Here is a 24,534-nt window from a genome sequence, read left to right on the forward strand (position 1 = left end):
GCGCCTGGGTGGCTTAGTCGGTTAAGCGTCTGACTTTGGCTTAGGTCATGATCTCGCGGTTCGTGGGTGCAAGCCCCGCGTCGGGCTCTGTGCTGACTGCCAGCTCGGAGCCTGGAGCTGTTTCAGTCTGTGACTCTCTCTCTGACCCTCCCCTGCTCACGCTGTCTCTCTCTCTCTCCTAGAAATAAATAATACATAAAAAAAAAGAAAATTCTTTAATGTTTATTTACATTTTTTTATTTTAAGAGGCTCCATGCCCAATGTGGGGCTTGAACTTAAAACCCTGAGATTAAGAGTCAGTATGCTATACCGACTGAGCCAGCCAGGCGCCCCTCTGGCCAATTTCATGTCACGTGAGCCCTTTGTCTAGGAGAAGGATGCCCTCAGTACCGTCCATTACCGAAGCACAGAACTCTTTGGCCATTCTATTTGTTGCCATAGCTCAGACCTACATTCTCCTTGATAGAAGGCATAAAACAGCTTACAGATAGACCTTGTGTGTAATATCTACAGATTCCCTGAAGGTGTGCCATTCCCACGTGGGTGGAAAACAACCCGAGTTGCTGAAAGTTGAGGCAGTTGGTCGAGGCCAGTCACGGAATCTCAGCATGCTTCAAGTGAGGGAGCCTGTGTTTGGGCACTCGTGTAACCATACGACAGCCCTGCAGTTTAGGCACAAGATCTTACTCCCAGGGATGGGAGAGCTGAGGCCCTGAGAGGTTTAGAGAATGCTCAGGGTCACAGAGCAAGGAGGCCACAGAGTGGGTATCAAGTCCAACCGGATTGGACTGAAGGCTGTGAAGGAAAATCCACGGTGCCCAGCCTCCAGGCTTTTCCCGAAGACTGTGGTGGGCGGAGTACTCAGCCTCCTAAAGCTTCAAAGCCTGTAGCTAGCATTCTTGGCACACTTGGCCTTCCGTGCGGGAAGACTGACGGCACCAGAAGTCCATGAAAGCCGCTCACTGGAAAGAACCTGCTCCCGTGAGTCTTTTGTGCTCCTCCTCTTTCACCTTTCCTATTTTTTCTTTCCTTCGGGGGCAGTTCGTGAGACCTCCGAGTGTCTTGTCCTCTCAACTGCTCCTGTCGCTTCAGTGGCTCTGAAATTCCCGAAAGGGCTTCCACGGCAGGCCGGCAGTTCAAGGCTTCCTCCCTCCCACTCCCCTTCGCCTGCGTAGGCCAGCCTTGGCCTTAAGAGGCAGTCAGTTCAAGGTTTCCTCCCTCCTGCTCCCCTTCGCCTGCATAGACCGGCCTTACGAGGCAGGAGAGGCACACTCTCTTCCGAGAGATTTGGCCAGTGGTTCTGGAAGAGGAAGCTGCGGGATCAAGTCAACATCTATCTTCTCTGGCTTTTGAAAAACTTCAAATGACACTGTCTTGTGGGCCAATTGTCAGTTCAAGGCCATAGCTCACTGTGCTTGGAGGGGATGAGCAATGGGCACGGGTGGGCTTGGAGGGTCAGGAGGCACACAACCTCTCTTCTTCTACTTGAGGATAACAAAGGGAACAGTGGCAACATTCTGGAATGTGGCAGGAGCTGAAAAGATTAGGGGAGGAGCTAGGCTGGCTGTTTCAAGAACATGATTAGTGGGCTGGCTACCATCAGCTTGTACAGTTTTTAAAGACAAAGACCAGAGGGTGGAGCTTTCTAGTTAAAAGCCTGAGTACGGTTTTTTTTTTTTTCTCAGTGTTCATTTATTTTGAGAGAGAGGGCATGTGCGGATGCATGAGCAGCGGGAGGGGCAGAGAATCCCAAGCAGGTTCCCTGCTGTCAGCCCAGAGCCCGACCTGGGGCTCAAATCCATGATCCCTGAGATCATGACCCGAGCTGAAATCAAAAGCCAGACACCTAACTGGCTGAGCCGCTGCGGGCCCCCCAAAAGCCTGAGTACTTCCAGTTGCCATTCCCTCCTCACCCAACCAGATGTTCTTCCTCTTGAGGCCTCGCCCCGTTTTATTCTCTTCATACCTGCCCTTGGGCCTCGTCTTCTGGACGCAGTGTAGAAACAGATCCCTGACGCTCCAGGCCTTCCCGACAGGAATTCAGAGTATTGCTTTTGGTTTTGACCTAGTTTCCTGAAAAACAGCATGTGACTTGTCTTACTGCCTGCACACCTCCTGACAAGGACAGCTGTGTGTTTAGCTCCAAGCTCTCACCCGCCATTGACCTATATTGTGTATATATTGTAGTGGACCCACTGTGCAGTGTGGCGTCCAGGAGTTCCAATCAACATAATGGAAATGAAAATTCTGCAGGACATGCTTAGGAAATGTTTTTAAAAATAGCTCATATTTACTAGGTGGCTCAGTCAGTTAAGTGATTTCGGCTCAGGTCATGATCTCACGGTCCATAAGTTCGAGCCCCACGGCCGGCTCTGTGCTGACAGCTCAGAGCCTGGAGCCTGTTTCACATTCTGTGTCTCCTCCTTCTCTGCCCCTCCTCCGCTGGTGCTCTGTCTCTCTCAAAAGTAAATAAGCATTAAGAAAAAAAAAAAAAAATTGCACGTATAGGAGGATTAGGAGGAACTTGACGGNACATTTACTAACACCAACTTCATACCAAGAGAAATTCCAGGTGTTTTATATACATGGTCAAATTCTCCCACAATCTCTGTGAGACAGATTATTATTCCCATTTACACATTAGGAAACTGAGGTACACAGGCAATAAAATCACTTGCCCGAGGTCACGGAGCCAATTAGTGGCATATCTGGATTTGAGCCCAAGTCTGTCTGGCTTCCCAACCTGAATCCATGTACTATTTAGTTCAAATTGTTCAGACCGTGGCAACGTTTCAAGTGGTCTGTTTCTAAAGGAGTTAGAAAATCTGTAACGGTCAGATCTGTTTCAAAAAACAAGACTGAATTTCCCTGTGTTTCACTGCCACATTCAGTGGTTCTGAGCCCCCTGTGTCGCATCTGCTGCCACACTTGGAGATTCTGCCAGGCTGGGAAGAACATTCCTTCTCACCGCATCCAGGCTGCCAGAGAGTTGGCGGCGGGCCCTCAGACACGAGTCTGTAACCCTTGCAACACAACAGGGCAGAGGGTACAGCTGCTGAGTAATGGTGGCTTTGGCTGGAGCCTGTGGTTTTCTGGATTTATCTGCGGCTAAAGCCCTGCTGATTTCATTCACAGCTTTTCATTCACCACTTCAGATGCAGGTAGCGAGCCCTGAGGGCAGGATGATGAGGGACAGCTGTGAGCATGGGCAGAAGCAGCTCTACTCACCAAGGGTTTTTTCTCTTTTGGGAGAAGGGAACATTGAGCAATGACCACATCATGTGCTGGGTTGGGCCTTAGTTAAACAAGGCTACTGACGAGAATGGGGCAAAGGAAGGGGTATCCAGAAGACGGCCCTTTCAGCTGAGACCTGAGATGTGGAATGGGGTTGAGGGTTACCTTCCAGATGGAGAGGAATGGAGACCACTGAGAATGGGAAGTGAGCGAGGGCATGGGGCTGTAGGAGGAACTAAGAAATGTTCTATGTTCTTGGACTTTGGGGTTTGGGGGTTGGGGGAGAGCTGGTAAAGACTAGGTCAGGGCAGGCTGGGGGTGGAGAGGGGTTTGGGCTTTCTTACCACATGGAGCCTTGTGAATCCATCAAGATATTGCCACCAAAGTCTGAGAACTTGACTAGATTTTACTCCCCGTTTACTGGATTTGATCCACCTTTCTGTCTTCTACGAGGGGCCCCTGCACCCTCACGCCATAGCGGCAACACTTAACCGTGCTCTGAAGTCTCAGATGCACAAGGTGCTCAGCCTTGCAGTCTAGGAACGCAGCCCTCTCCCACTGGAGACTTGCCGCTAAGCAATTCATCCATCATCTCCTTTAAGTCTTCCCATCTCTCAGTTTAGCAGATACTGTTACCCTTTTATCATAAAGGAGGGAGCCAAAGCTCAGAGAGGTGCGGCCACCTGTGCAAGGTCATATGCCAGTAAGTGGTGGAGCCTCGTCAGCCCGCTCCAGAGGCCCACGTCTTCTGTGCCTCCCTAGCAAAGGAGACCAAGTTATCAACACGTTTAAGTTCATGCTGGGGTGGCAAGCAGTGGGGACGCGAGTGAAGGCAGCCTAGCAGGAGGGGCTGGAGTTCGATGCCCAGCTTCATGCTGAGGTGGGCCTTGTTTGGAGAGGCAGGATTTGGAGAGGGGCTGACCTGGCCACACACCTGTCCAAGGATCCCTTTCGGTGTCCCGTCAGCAGTTAGTAAAGCTCCGACATCTCACAGGGCTCTCACTCTCATGTCCCCACACGGTGTTTGCCGAAGTCAGGCAAACCAAAACAGGATCCTGAGTATCTTGTTCAGGGCTGCCCAGTACAATGGCCTGGCACTTAGCAGGCACCCAGTGTCCTTTGTTGCTGAATAAATGAACTTCATCTCTAGTTACCTACTGCCTGCATCTTTGCTTGCCTGGTGAGTGAAGGCATCTGGACCGTACCTGCTGCTCTGTTCAATCACTGCTCACCGCCCCCAACACTCCACTTCTGCCTCTGGCCGAGCACTCAGCCAACTAAGTGCTGTGGCCTGAGGCCCCCGCAATTTGGCAATATCTGTTGAAATCAGAAATGTACCCATTCTGACTCAGCAAGTCCACTTGTAGAAATGCAGGCTGGGGCATATACAGGGCACCGTGGCTGGTACCATCCCAGCAAGGCCTGGGAGCCAGTGGGGACCCCTCCCCCACCATGTCTCCTCCAGGGGAGAGGGACAAAGGAGAGAAAGAGCCTTCCTACAATATTTGGAGATTTATGTATCCCTTAGAAAGGAGGCAGGGCAGAATGTTCCGGCATGAGGTGAACGCCAGGGAACTTCGTTGAACGAACACGCAGGTGGCCAACAGAGTAGAACAGCTCGTGTGTCCGTCCACATGCGCTCTATGGGACAACATGCGCGGTTCGTGCTCTCCCGGGGTAGGCGGGGGCCACGTTTCCCTATAGACCCCTCTGAGGCTCACGTGGGAGGGGTGCGGGCAGCAGCCAGTGTTTAGCGTGCAGCTCTCTTGTCTGGCGGTTTTGAACACTTCATAGAGACTGTCTCATTAAAGCTTTACTCAGTCCCATGCAATGATCTGTCCAGAGAACGAAGACACCGAGAGATGAACCACTTGACCGGAGATGATCTAAAAATAAAAAAACAGATCAGATCAGGCTTGGAGCTCGGGTAGTCTGATCCTCCAACAGATGCTCTTAGGAGTTTAGATGCACCAGCTGTGAAGTTTCTGGTCCCCGGGCCTGCCTCATCCGCCCCATCCGCCCCGGGGCCGCGCCTGCGTTAGCCGCGCGGGCGGGCGGGAGACCCAGGTGCGGAGGCCCCAGAGGCGTGCACGTGGTCGGCGGGCGCGGAGGCGCTTCCCGGCGTCCCGGAGGGCGCCCGGCTGATGCAAGGGAGGTCACCCTCTGGTCCCCTCCCGGNTCTGCAAAATGGAGAGCTTACACTCATGGTCTTTCACGGCTTTCCCACTCTGAAACTTCTGTGACAGGCCCTCTGATGGTCTTTTGTTGGGGCTTTCCAGTTTCATGAAAACAAAACCCGACTCGTGAAAACTGTTAAGCTCTTTCTCGCTCGCTGGCTCTCTCACATCCATCTCAGTGAGGCACACGGTTCCTGGGGAGACTGGGCATTCTGTCTGCACACATGGAGACCTTTGCTCAGCGGGACTTAAGGGTATCTTCCTTTGCGGGGGCTCCCCACCTAATTAATAAAAGACGTATGACTGGAAGTTCCGGTTAATATGCAGCATCAGCAAAGGAGACTGGGGAGTGGATGGCCAGTTAGTTGCTGGAGCCCCAGGGCTGTGCTTACTCCCTGGCTCTGCCTCCGCCCTGGTGCCTGGTTCTGTCTCCCCAGTCCCCCTAGGGCTGGTGCGGGGCTGAGCAGAATGGTGAGCCCAGGACATGCTAGAAGGTGATGGGTCCGTGTCGGCCCTTGGCCAGCGTTGCCAAAACCCCTTTCACCCTGCGCAGCCTCCGGGTTGGGCCACGGGATACAGGGTGAGCGCAGAGGGCCCTGACTGGGCCCATCCTGGCCTCTGGTCTGTACCTCCCTCTGCTTGGCGGCCCCTTCTCTCACCACCACCTTTGCAAAGCCTGCCCCCCCAACAAGGTTTTGAGCCCCCCAGTGTTCTGCCTGCTCCCTTTGACTGCCTAGTTCGGTCATTGTTTCTTATTTCTCTTTCTGAGTTCATCTTTCCCACCAGATGGGGTTCCCCAGCAGGGAGGGGCAACCAAGGACTTTAAGATTTTATTTTTGGTGTTACGAGTCAGAAAGCACAGGGCCTGACACTTCGAGTTTCTTAGGGAATGTTTGTGGAGTACAAATAGTGACAGGTGTATTCCTTCGGTGATTCCTATATGCCCTGTGCTGCTCTGCATGATGTACACGTGCAACCATTTTTAGCCTCAGTTACTATTATTATCCCCCTTTACGTGTAAAGAAACCGAGGCAGAGAGAAGTTAAGTGACTTGCTCCGTGTCACACAGGTGGGAAACGGCACAACTGTACAGGTGCCTTTTAGCCATTACACATTATTTCAGGCAAATGACTGACTTCTCCTGATTGGGACTTTGTGGGAGGCTCATTGGGCCAACTGGGGTTCTGGGATTGCTTTTCAAAGACAAGTTGTGGGATTTTACAACTAATGGAAACTTTCCATAGGGGAAGGCTGTCTCGGCAGCTGCAGCTTGTGGGTGACCCCTCCTGCCTGGAGGACAGAGGGCTGGCTCCCGGGTCCCACAGGCCTTTCTGAGACTCCCAAATAGCTTCTCTGGGCGGCAGGCTGCTAAGCTCTGACAGCCTGGGAAATGGGTCTAAGGTTTATATTTGCCTCGGGGGCCCAGGAGGTGATCAGGAGAGGCAGGGAAGGGCTTCAGAGATTGCCAAGTGCAGGGAAGACTTCCTTGGGCTGTCGTTGTTGGCTGGGGCATGCAAGATAAGAGGAAGGAAGGAAGGGGTGGTGCCACAGACCGGTTAGTGCGACAGTTTTTGGGAATGCCTGCTGTGGGCAGGCCTTGGGCGAGGGGCGGCATCCCAGATGCCATCAGGAGTTCGTTGTACATCATGCCAGGGAGACTAGCCTCAGTGGACGCATTTTTCTTTAAGGTGCATTAAAGAACAGGCTCAGAGGTGGCCAGACCTGGGTCCTGAGGCTCAGGGCTTAGGAATTATGGCCTTGGACTCTGGAGCCAGATGGCCTGGGTTCCCCTCTTGGCCCTATAGCTTCCAGCACCTCTGTCGTGGGCAGGTCTCTTTATGTCTTTGACTCTGAGTTTTCTCTCTTTCTGAGGAGAGACTCCTGCTTGGTGAGCAGGGTCCTGGATGTCAGGCCTGTATCTCTCTTTGGTATCCCTGCGGCAGCCATGCCAGGGAGGATTCCCTGTACCCATTTTACAGACGAGGACAGCGAGGCTCAGGGAATTAAGTCCCCTGCCACAGAGCGTGTGAGTGTCTGAGCAGGGATTCAAATCCAGGCTCTCGGGTGTTCAAGTCGTTGCTTTGTCATAACGTTTCGTTGCTTTGTGGTCTCAGAGCCGGGTACAGGGCAGCTGTGTGTTACTCGTTAGTGACCNTGGAGCTTAAAGTCCCTGCAGGCTTGAGGTGCCTGCAGTCTGCTCAGACACACGGGCTCCCCACTTAGAAAGTCCCCCTGCCCCAACCTGGTTTAATGTTCTGCCATCACCATCTTGGAATTCTTCGTCATTTTTTAACAAGGGACCCCACATTTTCATTAATGCTCTAGGCCCCACAAATTATGTAGTCGGTCCCTTTTAAAAGATTCAGAGAAATGGAGGGTAGTGAGGGTGTGGGAGTCCCCCAGCCTCCCCTCTTGAGGGGATCGGAGCGGTGGCTGTGAGCCCTCGGGTCAGCTTAGAATTAAGCAGATGTGTGTCACCGACAGGGCGCCCTTGTTTTCACCAGCATCAGGAGCCATGGCAGCAAAAACTGATTCTACCAGACGTTTCGCCAAGATGGTTAAGAAGGCTGGCGTGTCATCTGGGGCATAGGCAAGGTTTTCCTCGGCGCCGGGTAATTCTCAGGGACCTGGTGGACACGTAACAGAGAGAGTAAGCATGCAGGCTCCAGCCAGAACGCGTGGCACTGCAGACTCTGCTGTGGCATCAAGAAAATCCCCACGAAGGACATTTCTGCTTCTGTTGATGACAGTGGCTTCGGGTCATGGCCATGCCCGCTGTGCTGTCACTGACCCAACTCCTGGGACTTTGGAAGCGTTTCCACGATATTTTAGCGCTAAATGCCAGGAGGATGCATTGCCTTCTTCACCCTCTTTGACCACCTGGAAGCCCAAAACCTAATTCTTGGCTCAGGTGTGACAACCATGCCAAACCTCAAAGAAGCAACAGTGAGAGCTAGTATCTGTGGGATGCGTCCTTTGTTCCAGATGCCCTTGTCTGTTCTTTATATAGATCACCACACCGATTCTTTGTGACAGCCTTGTGGGGAAGGTACCATTGTTGGAGGATGGGGAGCTAAATCTCTTTGAAGTGACACCATTTGCCCAAGTTTACATAACTAGTAGGTAGTAGAACTGTGGTTTAAACTGGTTAGTCCAAACCTGAGCCAAAACTTCCACTGCCTCTGCTGGGGACCCTGATTGCCTGAATATCTGGGTATTTTTGTAATTCATGGTTGTCATTTTTAATCCATCCCTCCTTCCTCCCTCCCTCCCTCTCTCTCTCTCTCTGTCTCTCTCTCTCTCTCTCCTTTCTTTCTTTCTTTCTTTCTTTCTTTCTTTCTTCCTTTCTTTCTTTCATCTGTATTTCCCACCATCCTGATCTTTGTCATTTGTATTTTGCAATGTCTTCTGGAAAGCTGTTTGAGATCCCTTGTATGAATAAGGCTCTCCATGATGAATGCACTGGTCTTGAGCCTGATTGCCTGGGGTGCTCTGAATAAGGGAACGGAACTCCCAGATGCCTGGGAGTGGGGCCTGGTGAGTTTGTGAGTTCCAAGTGAGTGTCTGAGCCAGAGAAGACCCAAGACCAGAGGGAAGTTCTCAGTTCTCCCTTGGAGGGTTTTTATTTCCTCCTCTTCACTCCTGAGAATGTTTCTCAGCAAGACTGGAAAGAGCAAAGTCAGTGGGAAGACTCCTGTGGCTCTCTCTGGTCTTGGGATGACTTTGGCCTTGGAGAGGCCAAGAAGCCCCACCTGCCCAGGCCTGAAGTTCTTTCTTGTGCTGTTTTCTGAAGGCAAGAGAAGCGGAGTTGGCTGCTCCAGAATGAACCACAGCTCCGAGAAGGGGAAGTAGGAGCCCAGCTGTCTCTCTGGTATGGCCTGTGAACCTCAGATGGGCCCCAGCGGGGCAGCCAGCCCATTGCCCACCTCCTCCCCTGGCTGGAGTGCCTTGCCTGGAGGGAGTCCCCTGGGCTGGGGGCAAGGTAAGGTCATGACCCTTTATTTCCCTCCCCCTCTCCCCCAATGCTGGGCTGGACTCACATAGCACAGTGGAGGGGAGGGGAGGTAAGGGGAGGGCACAGGAGAGCCTTTAGCTCGGGGTGGGCATTTTAGGATACATTTCTAGGCCAGTCTGTCATTTCTCCCCATTCTCTCTGTCACCATTTTGTTAGACTAAGTCACTGTTACCTTCGGCTTGGATCCCTGCTGTATCTTCCTAGATGATCTCTACTTCTTGCCTCTTCCATTTACATGGCATTTAGAGGCACCTTTTAAAAATATAGAACAGATATGTCACTTTCTGCTTTAGTGCTTCCCCTGGGGCTTAGTGTGAAGATCTGTCACTGGCTTGCAAGGCCCGCCTTAGTGGCTCCTGCTACCCCTGTTCTCTGTTCCTGCCATGCTGTCCTGCCTCAGGGCCTTTGCACCTGCTGTTTTTCCGGCTTGTTATGCTCTTTCCCTGCCTCCTTTCCTCTGATTAATTTCCACTCCTGCTTCAGAGCTCAGTTCAGATATCCTTCTATAGGGAGTTCTCTCCTGATACCCCAGCCTAAGCCAGGACTCCCTGAGACATTCCTGCTTCTCTCCACAGCACTTACCATAGTCTGTGATGACCTGTGTAATAAAGTGCTGAATGTCCAGCTTCCCTACCAGGGTGTAAGTCTCACGAGGTCAGGGGCTGTGTGATCCCGTTCATTCCTGCATTTGCAGTACCTAGCACAGCCTCGGCCCGTCGTAGATGCTCAGCACCTATTTTGTTGAATAAACAGAACGACGGGTGTCTGGGCGTAGGCATTTTGAATTGCTGCTGGTTACTTAGGTGATTTGAAACTTGACTGCTTAAAAACAAGGGTTTCTTCTATTACTCCTGCTTTTGGGCAAACAGTTTACACACACACGTACATGCGCATGTGCGCCCTCGCGCGTGCGCACGCGCACACCCCTCCCCCCCCACACACCCCAGTAGGATGAAGTGGAATGAAATAATTTTCCTTTAGAACTTGAAGACATCGCTCCACTGGTTTTTGGCAAGCCAGTTCTTGCTGCTTTGTAGGAAATTGCTCCTCGCCATGCACACGTGTGCACACATGTGCACACACACGTGTGTGTGCACAGTCCCTTGATGGCTTTTCAAGTTCTTCTTATCTAGGTGTAATAAAGGTATTCTAAGTAGAGACTTGCTGTTCCCACTCTAAGGAACAGATGAGAGAGATTATTGCCAAGAATCCAGGAACTTGGTTTGAAAGGCAAACAAAGTCAGCGTGAAGAATCTTTGCATTGCTCGGACCAGCGCTTTGGTCGGCGTGCAGAGAGCTAGGGCAGGGCCGCAGGCATCCTCTGTGCCCAGCACCCCGGTCCGCGTGGTTTCTCTGTGCTGTGCCGTGAAATGGGGCGCTGGTCCACGACCCACCTGGCGTGACCGGCTGGGTTTTGGGCACTGCCTTTGCTCCTTTCTTACTTTCATTTCCCCTGGTGACTTCGGGCAGGTCTATGCACCCTTCAGAGGCTCGTTCCCTTTTCTGTGACGATGGCATCCACCTTTTAGGGCTCTCAGAGGATGCAATGAGATTAGGACTCTGAAGCCCAAGCTTTGTGCCTGGTGTGGTCTCAGTACTTAGAAGCTATTCTCATTTTACCTTATTCAGACTCATTTCTGCCTTTGTTTTCTTTTTGTCTAGTTTTTCTCACTTGCTTATTTTTATTTAAAAATTTTTTAAATTATTTTTAAAAATCTATTTATTTTTGAGAGAGAGAGAGAGCAGGAGCAGGGGAGGAACAGAGAGAGAGACACACACAGAATCCGAAGCAGGCTCCAGGCTCTGAGCTGTCAGCACAGAGCCTGATGCAGGGCTCAAACTCACAGACCACGAGATCATGACCTGAGCTGAAGTTGGACGCTTAACTGACTGAGCCACCCAGGTGCCCCATGCTTGCTTTATATTTAAATCTGATTTTATAATTTTATCTTTTCATGTTTTATTTTTTATTTGTCCTTATTTTTGAGGGAGAAACAGAATGCAAGTGGGGAAGGGGAAGAGAGAGAAAAAGGGAGACAGAATCCGAAGCAGGCTCCAGGCTCTGAGCTGTCAGCACAGAGCCTGATGCAGGGCTCAAACTCACAGACCACGAGATCATGACCTGAGCTGAAGTTGGATGCTTAACCAACTGAGCCACCCAGGTGCCTGTTTTCATATTTTACTTTTATAAAGCCACCTTAAATCCTTTCTGGAGTAGAAGTGGGAGGGTAAGAAGGAATCCAACTAAAGCCACACATGGGTAGCTTTATTGCAACTTTTGTGTCCCCAGCAAGCTTGCTTTTAAATCGGCAACAATAGCCAGTTATTTAACACCCGTGTTTCTCTGGGCAGTTATTTTCCTCATCTCTGAAAAACTGTGTGTGGTGGATATTAACCTCCTCTAAGCGAGGAAGCAGGCCGGGGATTTAGATCACTTCCTGGAGGCTACTCTGGGAGTGAGAGGCTGGGCCACACTTTGACTCCTAGAGCTAGTGGTCTAGGTTATGCTTTCCCTGCCTCCCCACCCCTCCCCTCTTGCAAAAACTTAAAAAAAAAGAAGAAGAAGGAGAAGGAGAAGAAGAAGAAGAAAAAGAAGAGGAAGAAGAAGAAAGCAAATAAAGTTCTTTTTGGCAAGGTGTCCAATGTTCTGTCACCCTTGAGATGACAGGTGATACCTCAGGACATGAAAAAAGGACTCTATTTGGGGTTGGGGACCAGAGTTCTGTCATATCGACTCATTTATACATCAGACATTTATTTAGTGCCTACTGTATTCCAGGTATGAACCCAGCTCTGGGATTCAGTGTGAGCAGAACCAACGTGGAGGACATAGGCTCCCACACTAGGGGATAGACTTTAATCAGTTAATTGAATACATATCTAAGCAAATCATTGCAAACGTGTACTTATCACTGAATATGTACGGCTTCGAAGAGCAGTTCTGAGTAGGTTTAATGGAAGAATTTGATCTGTTAGGGGTATAGTGTAAAGAAGACTCCCTGAGGAGATGGTTAATGAGCTGGAATACCAATGAATGGGATGAATAGGATTTCACTGGGTGAAGCCCAAGGGAAGTGTTCTAGGGAAAGGGAACAGCATTTGCAAAGGCCCTGGGGTAGGAATGAACACGGCTTGTTCCAAGAACAAAGGAGGCTGGCGTGGCAAGACACAGAAGGAAGCGGAATGGCTCGAGGTGAGTTTGGCAGGACACTGGTTCTTCAGAGGGCTGGGCGAGCGTGGTAAGGAGGTTGGTTTTTTGTTGGTAGAGCACCAAAAAGCTATTGAAAGTTTTACTGAGAGCATTGGTATTGTGCATTTTGCATGCCGGCTGGAGAATGCATTGTAAGTGGGTGGGGTAGACTTGGAGAAACCAACGAGGAGGCTGCCACAAGGGTGCAAGGGAGAGGTGAAGGTAGCCTGGCCTGGGGTGCGGTGTAAATGCCAGGAGGTGCTTGGAGTTGAGAGACCTTTTGTTGGTGCAGCTAGCAGGGCCCAGAGAGGGGCTGAGTGAGGAGGTGGAGAGAATGGGGGGGGTGGGGTGGGGCAGGAATTCCCAGGAAAGTGGCCCTGGTCATTTTGCTTTAAAGACTCAGGGGCTCCTGGGTGGCTCAGTCAGTTAAATGTCTGACTTTGGCTTAGGTCATGATCTCACAGTCCGTGGGTTTGAGCCCCACGTCAGGTTCTGTGCTGACAGCTAGCTCAGAGCCTGGAGCCTGTTTCAGATTTTGTGGCTTCCTCTCTCTCTGCCCCTCACCCTCACACACTCTCACTCTCCTTCAAAAATAAATAAACATTAAAAAAAAAAAAATAGACTCACCTATTGCCCAGAGCCAGGCTCATGTGACAGGAGGTTTGGGCCAGCAGATTTATGATTTCGTCTTTTCCATGCTGCCTCGTTTTCTAAGCCTCGCCCACAGAATGTGTGCCAGCATATCCAGTCCCCAGCCCCACGTGGCTGAACACTGGGGTCCCCCCTCCCCTACCCACCCCTAACCCTGCGATGCTAACCCTGGTGGGTCACGGGACCTCTTGCTGTGGTAGAAGGAGATCTCGATCCTTCGGTCCAGAGTCTCTCTCCTGGGAGCAGAAGGTGGATTTGGCTTCGTTCCTTGGCTGATCCTCCTGGGCCTGAGGGGGTCTCAGTCCCCAGGGGCTTTCACTCCAGCGGACCTCACTGGGCTGGCCTGGTCGCCGTCCTGCCTGACTTGTGGCCAGGCTGAGTCGATGTGGTGTGTTTTGTGACGTTCCACTTCATCCAGTTGGCGCTTTTGAAATGTCAAGTGAGTAGCAGACACCCTGGGGAGGGGTGGCCAGTAAGTCCACGTCTCTGTTTTCTGTGCCCACACAGAGGCTGGCCAGACACAGATCTGTCCTCTGACGGTTCTAGAAGCCGGAAGTCTGACGCGGGCTTCAGCTTGTGTGTCAGCCGGGCCGCCTTCCTTCGGGGGCTCAGGGAGAATCTGTTTCCAGCTTCTGGAAGCCACACATACTCCTTGGCTCACGAACCCTCTTCCACCTCAAAGGTAGCGGTGTTCCGTCGCTGTCCCTTTCTTCCGCAGTCACATCCCTCCTGACCCTTCAGCCGCCTCTCTCTTCCGCTTTTAAGGACCCTTGTGATTACATCGCCCCCTCCCCTGACAGTCCGGGAGAACCCCCCTATTTCAGGCCAGAGGATTAGCCACTCCCACTCCGTCTGTCACCTTGATTCTCCTTCACCAGGGACATGGGTTCTGGGCAGCACAGCGGGGACATGTTTGGGGGTTTGTGCTTCTGCTGCAGTAGACGGAACCCTCTGGGAATGTAATATTCAGGTGAGCTTCCTTTGTGGCGGTGCCCATACCAATGTCTGAAACATCGCCTTCTCCATGTACTTAGTTGTACGGTCTGCTTAAATACCTTGTTTCGGGCGCCAGGGTGGTTCTGTTGGTTAAGCGTCCAAATGTTGACTGGCTCAGGTCGCCATCTCAGTTTGTGACATCGAGCCCTGCATCGGGCTCCACACTGATGGCTTAGGATTCTCTCTCTCCTGCTCTCTCAGCTGCCTTGCTCATTCTTGGCGCTCTCTCTCTCTCTCTCAAGATAAATAAACATTAAAAAAATATCTTTTGTGATGGGGAGCTCACTACTTCCAATTCTTTGTCTGGACAGCTCTCATTTCTTGGCAAGTCCTTCCTTTATAGGGTCTTGCATCGTGTCCACACTCTGGTCTCAGCTCTGCCCCCGCAGGGGTTTCTGGTCCAGTTCAGTCCTTCTCGCATGGGGATTCGAGGACCACCACCAGGTCCCTCCTTGCCCTGAGAAGGTTCTCGTGGCCAGAGGAGGTGATGCCATCAGGCTCCGGGCTCGTCTACAGTGGTGTTCGCTCAGCCAGGTGAAGCTTCTGGTCTGCTTTCAGAGCTCCGCAATGGCCAGGTCCTCACGGTTCTCCGGATCGACAATACCTGTGCGCCCGTTGCCTTCGACCTGGGCGCCGCAGAAGAGCAGCTGCAGACCTGGGGCATTCAGGTGAGCGCGGGTTTTACGGAGACCCTGCCGTTTCCCCTTCCTTCTGGCCACCCACCTGCCTGCCCGTCCGACTGTCCCGTCACCCAGTTGTCCACAGAACACTCGTTAAACACGTACTCTGGGCTCCGTATGGTGGGAGGTGGAAGGAAGATGTATTAGAAGTGTCCCCTCCTCCCAGTTACTTCACTTAACAGGTGCGCGTTTGGGGGTGCTCGTTGTTTGCCAGGCGCTGTGCAGGCACTGGGTACCATAGAGGCCACCCGGCCCCAGCGCCTGCGCTCACACTGCTCGCAGGGCCCAGTGCGGGGGACAGACTCGCACCAGACAGACCAGGATAGCAGGCTATGAACGCCGCGGGCGAGGCATGGACAGGCATCGACGACACTCACGGGAGAAAATGACCGCCTGGGGTCTAAACCCCCGCCCTCGGGAGCGGCGGGTTAAAGTGTCACAGAGGAGCAGGGACTTGATTTGGGATCTTGAAAGAAAAGTAGGGGTTGGCTGGGTAGACAGGAGGAAGGGCATTTTAGGAGAGGGAACTGTATATGCCAAGGAAGGGGACATGAATTTATTAAATAATTGTGCAGCACTTTGAAGCATCGGCTTCTCAGATCCCGAGGTCTGTACGCAAACCCAGTTCTGCCGGTCACTGCCTGTGTGACTTTCATCAGGTGACTTAACCTCTCTGGGTGTCCGTTTTATCCTCTCTTAAGTGAGGGCAATATTAATACTTGTCAGATAGGGTGTTTATGAGGAGGAAGTGAAAGCATGTTTGAGAAATAGCTGCATAGTCCTGGCACACAGTAAACGTTCCATAAATTATTGGCGTTGCTGTTATTACAAAGTACCCGAGGCCTGTCTTTCTCTCTTCCCGAGCCCCCACCCTCCCCAGGCGATCCCCCACACTGTCTACGGCGGACTGAGCCTGGACAGGAAAGATGCACTGCTCGTTTTGCCCTGAAGACTTTAGAGTTTACTTCTTTCAAACTGAATTGTGTTATTGTTTAAATCAGCATTTTATCATTTGAAGGGAAACTTTCCACGTCGATGGTACTAACCTCGTGTCCGCACAATGGCTGGTTTATCACGCCACGTTTCCCATCAGCCTTTGTACAAAAGAACATTTTTCTTCAGTGGTTGTCTTCAGATGGGGGTTTTCTTAACCGAGGAAAACAGTCTATGTATTATTCTAGCATGTTCCGCAATATCATCTTCAATGGTTCATTTCTGTTGTCCTGAGCAGCCCACTCTCACAGGCCCGTTATGTGCTACGCCGTTTTCGTTTGGGCAGGAAGATGCGAGTTTTTGGTACCCTGGGCTGTATTTATAGTAATTGGTGTTGCAGTGCTGTGCTGGCTCCTGTGTGTCAGGCGTTCAGTATGGACCCGCACTGGGCCAGTGTACACATGCACGCACATCTGTCAAAGTAATAACAGAGGCCCCCCAGAAATGTCTGTATGTATATATACATGGTATTTGTATACTTATTTTATCACACACAGGCCAGTATTGCATATGTGTCACGTCATTTCTTATGCACACCACCCTACAAGTGCATATTCTTGTTACCTGTACTTTACAGATGAGCCAGCTGAGGCTCAGAGAAGTGGGCTACTTGGCACGGGAATGGAAGGGCTGAGGTGGGGACCCAGCCTACTGACTCTAGGGCCTGTGCCTTCACTGTTAGGCTCTCCTGGGTCGGCAGCGAGGTCCTGAGCCTTGGGCTGCAAGTCCTAAGTCCTCCCCAGCCCCCCCAGGACGTCTTCCTGGGTCTCGAGTTACCCCACCTCCCCAGGGGCGCCTGTCCTTTCCTGAGCTGAGGGCTGCATTCTGTGATTACCACTCCGAGGGCTCCGAGCCCCTCAGGCCGCCTTCCGGGGCAGCCTAGGAGGTGCCTGAACCCCTCCCACATGATAGTCCCATGAGCTGGAAACGCCATGCTTGCGTGCAGGAAGGAGGTGGGAGTGGCTCTCGGTGGCTGATTGGTCTCTTCCCCTTGCACGGCCACGCAGGTCCCCGCCGACCAGTACAGGAGCCTGGCCGAAAGCGCCCTCTTGGAGCCCCAAGTGAGGCGGTACATCATCTACAACTCCAGGCCCATGCGGCTGGCCTTCGCTGTGGTAAGGAGGGAGGGGCTGCACACCGACCCTGCCCGCCCCCTCTCACCCTGCTGAATACGGGCACTGTGCTCTGGAGCCTGCTGCTGTGGGTAAGGGGTTTGGGGCAGCCCGGCCGCCTGGGATAGAGCGGTACACGCGGACCTGGGTTTGGTGTAAGAGGAGATGCACGGGAGAGAGTTGTGACGGATCCCCAGGGAAGGGCCGGAGGCAGGGTTTGCTACGGGCAGGGCTTGGGGCGGGGACTCTGCAGACCCCCCACTGAGCCGCTGGACTCCGTGTCCGGCTTTGGTTAGGACTTGTCTTCCTCTGAGGGGCATCCGACTTCGGCTCAGGTCATGACCCCACGTCGGGCTCTGTGCTGACAGCTCAGAGCCTGGAGCCCGCTTCGGGTTCTGTGTCTCCCTCTCTCTCTGCCCCTCCCCTGCTTGCACTCTGACTTTTTCTGTCTCTCAAAAATAAATAAAATGCTAAAAAAAAAAGTGACTTGTTTTCTCTCTGGGACTTGGTTTCCCCGTCTGTTCAACAGGTAGGTCCATTCCAGCTCTCATTATAAATACATGAGTGTCTATAAACGTGTGTGTGTGTGTGTGTGTATACATTCATGAAGACACATACGTATAAATGTCCGTGTACACACACACACACACACACACACACAGGCATATGTGGCCAAATCAGTACTTGAACCCAGGCAATGTGGTTTCAGCACCTGTGCTCTTAGCCACTCTGATTTGCTACTTCTCTGTATATGTAAATGGTCAAATAGACTCTTTAAATTTTTTTTAATGTTTATTCTTTTTTTTTTTGAGACTGAAAGACAGAGTGAGCGGAGGAGGGGCAGAGAGAGAGGGAGACACAGAATCAGAATCAACACAGAATCTGTGCTGTCGGCACAGAGCTTGACGTGGGGCTCAAACCCATGAAGCTCAAGATTATGACCTGAGCCGAAGCCAGATGCTCAGCTGACTGAGCCAGCAGGTGCCCCAGCAAATGGTACTCTTGACTCTCACATCTACTTCTAGAAAAAGGAAAGGGATGATCACTGACATTTGTTAATTCTTTAACAAGTGTTGAGCTGTTATGTATGTTGTCTGATTAACCCTTATAACAACCTGTGAAGTAGGTATTATCCCCATTTTACAGGCGAGGAAACTGAGGCTCAGTGTGTTGTTGATAACTTGTCCAAGGCCATCCATAGCTGTTGAAGGATCGTTGTGGACTTCTGACTCAAATTATCTCACTCCGAGGCCTCCCGCCCTTTCCTGCTTTATTTAAAATCTGGGTGACCCAATGTTTATAGCAGCGCTATTGACAACAGCCAAAGTATGGAAAAAGCCCAAATGTCCATCAACTCATGACTGGATACAGAAGATGTGGTATATATATATATACATATATATATATGTATATATATATACACACAATAGAATATTACTTGGTGGTGAAATAGAATGAAGTCTTGCCATTTGCAGTAACATGAATGGAACTAAGTGAAATAAGTCAGAAAAAAGACCAATATATGATTTCACTCATATGTGGATTTTAAGAAACAAAACAGATGAACATAGGGGAAAGAAAGCAAAAATAAGGTAAAAACAGAGAGGGAGACAAACCATAAGAGACTCTTAAATACAGAGAACAAACTGAGGGTTGGTGGTAAGGTGTTGGGTGGGGGGATGGGCTAAATGGGTGATGGGCATTAAGGAGGACACTTGTTGGGATGAGCACTGGGTATTATGTGTAAGTGATGAATCACTAGATTCTACTGAAACCATTATTATAGTATATGTTAACTAACTTGATATAATATTTAAAAAAAATCAAAAATTAATCAAAAATAAAAGGCAGGTGAGCAAGGATTCAGAGTTGCTGTCTTTTTATTTTTTTTTATTTATTTTTATTTATTTTGAGTGTGAGAGAGAAAGCAGGGGAAGGAAAGAGAGAGAGAGAGGGAGACAGAATCCCAAGCAGGCTCCACACTGTCAGGGTGGACCCGGACCCGTGGCTTGAACTCATGACCTATGAGATCATGACCTGAGGCGAAATCAAGAGTCATACACTTAACCCACTGAGCCACCCAGGTGCCTCATAGTTGCTCTCCTAACCTCTTTTCCCTACTGTTGCTTATGGTCGGGGAACAAGGGCTCCTTCTCACAGACCCCGATCAGTCCCTTCCTGGCCGTGTGAGCTCTTTGGCTCCAAGGAGGGCATCAGACATGTCCAAAAGAGTGCTTCCCTTTGAATGGAGGTGCTTTACTCCAGGACTGGAGTTCCTGACCACGCTTTCTCTGGCTTCTCGCAGGTGTTCTATGTGGTGGTGTGGGCTAACATCTACTCCACCAGCCAGATGTTTGCCCTGGGGAACCACTGGGTAGGTGTGCTGCTTGTGACCCTGGCTGCCATGAGCCTGACCCTGACCCTCGTGCTCATCTTCGAGAAACATCAGAGGAAGGTGAGATGTCCCGAGCCCCCCGCCACGCTCCCTCCAGAAAGGGTGTGCCGGCAGGTCCATGCCAGGTCCGATCTTCCTCTTTTCCCCGCCTCAGAGGACTTCTCCAACCATGAACATGCATGCGGGCCCCTGTGTCCAGTGACTGAAAGAAAGGAAATCACATGTGTGATCAGACCCTCTCTGTCTTTCCTATCTAATCCCTGTGCGTTGTTGTCCTAGAAGTGAGCAGTGTGCTGAGAGCGTCTGGAACGGGGGAGGAGGGCTTTTGGGGTTTACGGAGCCCTTCCACACTAATAAATGGCCGAGCTGGGGTTCAAGGCCGGAGTGCTGAGAGTCCAAGCCCTGTTCTCAGTCAGCACCCTGCTGCGTCGGCGCTCTGTGGCTGCCTGTCCTTGTGGCTTCAAACGACACAATGTATTACCTCATAGTTCTGGACTTCAGGGCTGCATCCGTTCTGGAGCCTTTAGGGGATCATGAATCATATGCCTTTTCTAACTCCTGGGGCCACCTGCATTCTTTGGCCAATAACCCCTTTGTCCATTTTCCAAATAACTTTTGAGTATTTTGGCTCCTTCTTCCACTTTCATTTTTATTTATTTTTTTATTTTTAAGTGTTTATTTTTGAGAGAGAGAGAGAGAGAGACTGAGCATGAGTGGGGGAGGGGCAGAGAGAGAGGGAGACACAGAATCTGAAGCAGGCCCCAGGCTCTGAGCTGTCAGCACAGAGCCTGATGCCGGCCTCGAACTCACAAACAGGGAGATCATGACCTGAGCCAAAGTTGGACGCTTAAGTGACTGAGCCACCCAGGCGCCCCTCCTTCTTCTGCTTTTAAGGCTTCTTGTGATTACATTGAGCTGCCAGGATTATCTGGGACAGTCTCCCTTTTTAAAGGTCTGCTAATTAGCAGCGTTAATTCTGTCTGCTGCCTTAATGCCCCCTTGCCGCAATGTACTCAGACTCTGGGGAGTAGGGCTCTGGCACTGCTGGGGGCCATTCCTCCCCCAAGCACACCTCCACTGTCTCTCCAGCTGCTCTAAGAAGCTCCCTCCACCTCACCAGGACCTGGCACAGTCTTGCACTCGGAGACCCATCCTTGCCTGACTTGGGAGGAGAGGGATGCTGGGAAATGTGGTCAGAGTTTGGGGTGTGAATTCCATTTCATTCCTGTGCTCACGGGGACGAACAGGACCTCTATGGCTTAATCATCCTGAGAAGCTCGCTGTTGGGCTGTGCGACAAGACTGACAAAGTAGCGCTGCCCTTGGGCTCTGTTGAAGCTTTCGTGGCTCTTGTGCTTGGCACATAAAACAGACATCGAACTGGCTGCTCCTGCCGCAAGAAAGTTCACTTGGGGAGCAGACAAAGTAGACCATTTCACCTTAGCAAGAGCCAGTGAAACACCTGGCAGCCAGCAGGTGCTTTGAGGGTGCAGATGTAATTCGTGCAGTTTGGAGGATGCCCGCGGTGGCTGTCAGCCTTCTCTCCCTTCCTGCCTCGTTCAGCTGTACTTCAGCCCCTGCAGGTAGGAGGCAGTGTGCTCGGCACAGGGCACAGAGATGAGTAAGGGCAGCATGCGGGCCCCAGGTGGGAGGTGGCCCTCCTGGCATCAGTGTTTGCTCAGCCAGGGAACCTTGGGGTTCCTTCACTCCTCATAATGACCACCTCCTGTGTGCTCTGTGTTTGGCACCTGCTGTCTACGCCCGCCAAGCATATGGGGTGGCAGGATATCTCTGCTGTTGGCTAGCTCTGCAGCCGGTGGTAAGTTATTACTTTGCCTCTCAGGGCCTTAGTTTCTCATATGTAAAATGGGATACTAATTGTAGCTCCCATGGGGCACCTGGCTGGCTTGGTTGGTAGAGCATGCAACTCTTGATCTCAGGGTCGTGCCTTCAAGCCCCACTTTGGGCATAGAGATTATGTTAAAAAATAACAGTAGCTCCCTCAGAAGATTTTTGGGAGAATTAAGTGTGTTCACATATGCAAAGTGCTTCTAATAGTACCTAATATAATGCACATGTTCAGTGGGGAAGCCGAAGCTCAGAGAGGTGGAGTAACCAGTCTGTGGTCACACAGGCTCCTGAGGTCTTGCCTCAGCCCAAGGATTCTTTTCTCCTTGGATCCCTCAGCACTCAGGGCCACGCAGCTCCCCCTTCCGGGCCATCATTTGTCCCTCTTCCTGTTAGGGTCCTGTAAGGTAGCAGCCTTGAGAGCTGAGCGTTTGCACACACTGCCTTGTTTCCACCTTGTTTGGGGCATCATTAGCCTTTCTCAAGATTGGGAGGTCTGTGAAGGCACGCGTGACACTGCCTGGCATCCTGGGCAGAGTAAAGCAGGTGGCCCTGAGCCAAAGTCAGACGCTTAACCGACTGAGCCACCCAGGTGCCCCATCTCCTCTTTTGGAGGTGAGGAAGTGGAGGCAGGGAGGTGGGGAGTAATTTGCCCAAGGTTGTACAGGTGCTGAGAGACAGAGACAGGATTAGAATTTTTGGTTATACAGGTTAGGGTGAATGACCCTTACTAACACTCCAGGCAAAACAAAATATAATCACCCCACATTTTCATAGTCGAAGCATTGCTGGAAAATTCAGTATATTTTAGACCCATTTAAAAAAGAAAGCAACGTAAGGGGTCTGGGCAGCTCAGTTGGTTAAGCATCCGACTCTTGATTTTGGCTCAAGTTGGGATCTCATGGTCTGAGTTCGAGCCCCAGATTGGGCTCTGTGCTGACAGCCCGGAGCCTGCTTGGGACTCTGTCTCTTCCTCTCTCTCTCTGCCCCTCCCCCACTTGCTCTCTTTCTCCCAAAATAAATAAACATAAATTAAAAAAAAAGAAAACAACACCATAAGGTTACATATCACATAGAGCTCAGTCTGCTGGTCAGAATTACAAGTAGCTTGTTCACCTGTGTTCACACCTGGTGGGGAGTGTGGAGTTTGGTTAGGCCAGAGCCCCCTCTTCCGAATGCGGGATTGTCTCCCGTGGGACTCTGTCATCAGTGGAAGGCATCCCCAGTCCTTGTCCCTAAGTGCCAGCATGGCCCCTACCATCCCTGTGACAACCAAGAGGCCTTCTCACATTTCCAAAAGCTCTCTAAGGGAGTCCTCACACTCCTGGGGACCTTGATTGTCCTCCATTGGGCTGTCATCTGGTTGTGTCTCTAAATCCTTAGGGAGTCTCTTCCTCAAACCAGCAGTTTGGTCTTGACAGGCTTCTTCCTCCTTCTCTCCCCTCCCCCAGCCTGTTTAACATCTACTTAGTCACCTAGATCCGCGGTGCCGGATTGGTTTGGGTAGGGAAGGACGGAGATGGGATCCCAGAGTCCCCTTCGGAGGGCCGGGCACTCTTCCCAATAAGCGCTCAAACCCATCTACCCCGTTGGCTGCAGGTGCTTTGTCAGCACAGCGGCCGGTGTCCTAGGCACTGGATTAAGTGCTCCACACCCACAGTCCCAGTTCAGTCACGCCATGTTCCGAGGGGACAGGGACACTATTCTTACTCTTCGATTCAGGGAAGGAGCGGCACTCGTCCAGGGCCACACAGCTGGGCAGTAGCAGGCCTGGGCTACCACCCAGAGCTGTCTGATGCTACTGAATTTATTGACCCAACACCTGCTGTCCCCATTTTATAGGGGAGGCAATGGATGTGCCTTGAAGGCCAGGATTGCCCCCCATGGTGTCTAGAGGTGGGTGTTGTTGAGGGCGCGAGAGCTCCCTGGCAGCGTGGAGGCCTGACCACGGGGCTGGCGTTCGTCTTCTAGGCCAACGCCAACACGGACCTTAGGCTGGCGGCCGCCAACGGAGCCCTCCTGAGGCACCGGGTACTGCTGGGCGTGACGGACACGGTGGAAGGCTGCCAGAGTGTGATTCAGGTACCGTGTCTGGCAGCGACCTCTGCTAGGGGGCCGCGTGAGGGCTGGGTTGATGGGGGCGGGGCCCCGTGTTCCCCCGGCCTGCACGGTGTCTCGGAGTCTGCTAACGAGATACGCGTGGGCTCCCTTCCCTTCATCCTGACTCCTGTACTTGGTCCCGGAGACTCGCCTCTGGGTGGCGGCCTGCAGCCTAGAACCTGCTCGGGGCAGGACTTTCTCAGCCACGCTCCTCACTCAGCATTTATTCAGCAAACAGAGGGGGGCTCCTGTATGCCAGGCCCCTGACGGGCACTAAGGGGCCCATGCACGGTTCCTGGAGAGGCAGGTCAGACCCCGAGGCCTTGGCCACTTGGCTCGGTCATTTTCTTTGTCCCAAGTGCCCTGGGGAGACCTTAAGTGACTAGGAAGAGGCCACACAGTGGGTCTGGGACATAGCAGGGGCCCGGGTCTCCGGATCTGGCTGGCCTTTGCCCGGTGGGACTGCGTTCTCACTGGTCCCCCTCGCCTGGTTGGAGCTCAGGGGTGGGCGTCAGGGCGGGACCCGGAAAGAAGCTCCTTGGGCACATGAGTGTTTATCGAGCGCCTAGTCGGGGCCAGGCCCTGTTCCGGTCCTGAGGCTGCAGCAGAGAACGGACATGTGCGGATCCCTGCGTCAAGGCCCAGCACACGTGAGATGCTGTAGGACACGAGGGGCTCTTGCCTGACAGCAGGTGGAGGGTGGTGGTGAACTCAGGGACATCCCAGGATTTTGGGCAGTTCAAGTGTGATGTCATAGACTGGGAGCTCCTGGAATCTGGGGGGCTTCAGTTTGTCCGTGAATCCTCTTAGATGGGCATGTAGGAGTGACTTGGCAAGTGTTAGCTGAATGCAAGGACAGATGAGTAATGAAGAGACACATCTTTTAAAGTAATTGGGGACATCTTTTAAAATAAATAATTTAAACAATTCCAGTTTCAAAGTACTGTGATATTTTAGGATGAGCTGATACAATATCTTGGATTTTCTTTGACATCTTTGGGGATGGGGAGGGGTGGGGGGGAGGAGTCTTTGGTGAGTAATGGATGGGGGTAAAGATAAAACAAGTGTAGCCATGAACTGGGGCGCCTGGGTGGCTCCGTTGGCCAAGTGTCCAACTCAGGATTTTGGCTCAGGTCATGATCTC

The 24,534-nt window shown here is 51.8% G+C and overlaps 1 protein-coding gene across 3 annotated transcripts in view; it reads left to right on the forward strand.

Moving 5' to 3' along the window:
* The first annotated feature begins 239 nt into the window (after positions 1 to 239).
* TMEM268 (transmembrane protein 268) overlaps positions 240 to 24,534 on the forward strand; it is a 30,536-nt gene continuing 6,241 nt past the window's right edge. Inside the window, exons 1-6 of one of the 3 annotated variants that reach the window (XM_077769919.1) lie at positions 240 to 981; positions 9,205 to 9,393; positions 14,822 to 14,931; positions 16,944 to 17,051; positions 19,354 to 19,503; positions 23,262 to 23,372. In XM_077769919.1, the coding sequence (XP_077626045.1) occupies positions 9,285 to 9,393; positions 14,822 to 14,931; positions 16,944 to 17,051; positions 19,354 to 19,503; positions 23,262 to 23,372 (588 nt within the window). In that variant the 5' untranslated portion in view covers positions 240 to 981; positions 9,205 to 9,284. Of the gene's footprint in view, positions 982 to 8,761; positions 9,394 to 14,821; positions 14,932 to 16,943; positions 17,052 to 19,353; positions 19,504 to 23,261; positions 23,373 to 24,534 lie in introns of those variants that run through there. The other 2 variants (XM_077769918.1, XM_077769920.1) reach the window with 2 other exon arrangements.

Source organism: Crocuta crocuta, unplaced genomic scaffold, assembly GCF_008692635.1.
Source record: "Crocuta crocuta isolate KB4526 unplaced genomic scaffold, BGI_CrCroc_1.0 scaffold95, whole genome shotgun sequence".
NCBI lineage: Eukaryota > Metazoa > Chordata > Mammalia > Carnivora > Hyaenidae > Crocuta > Crocuta crocuta.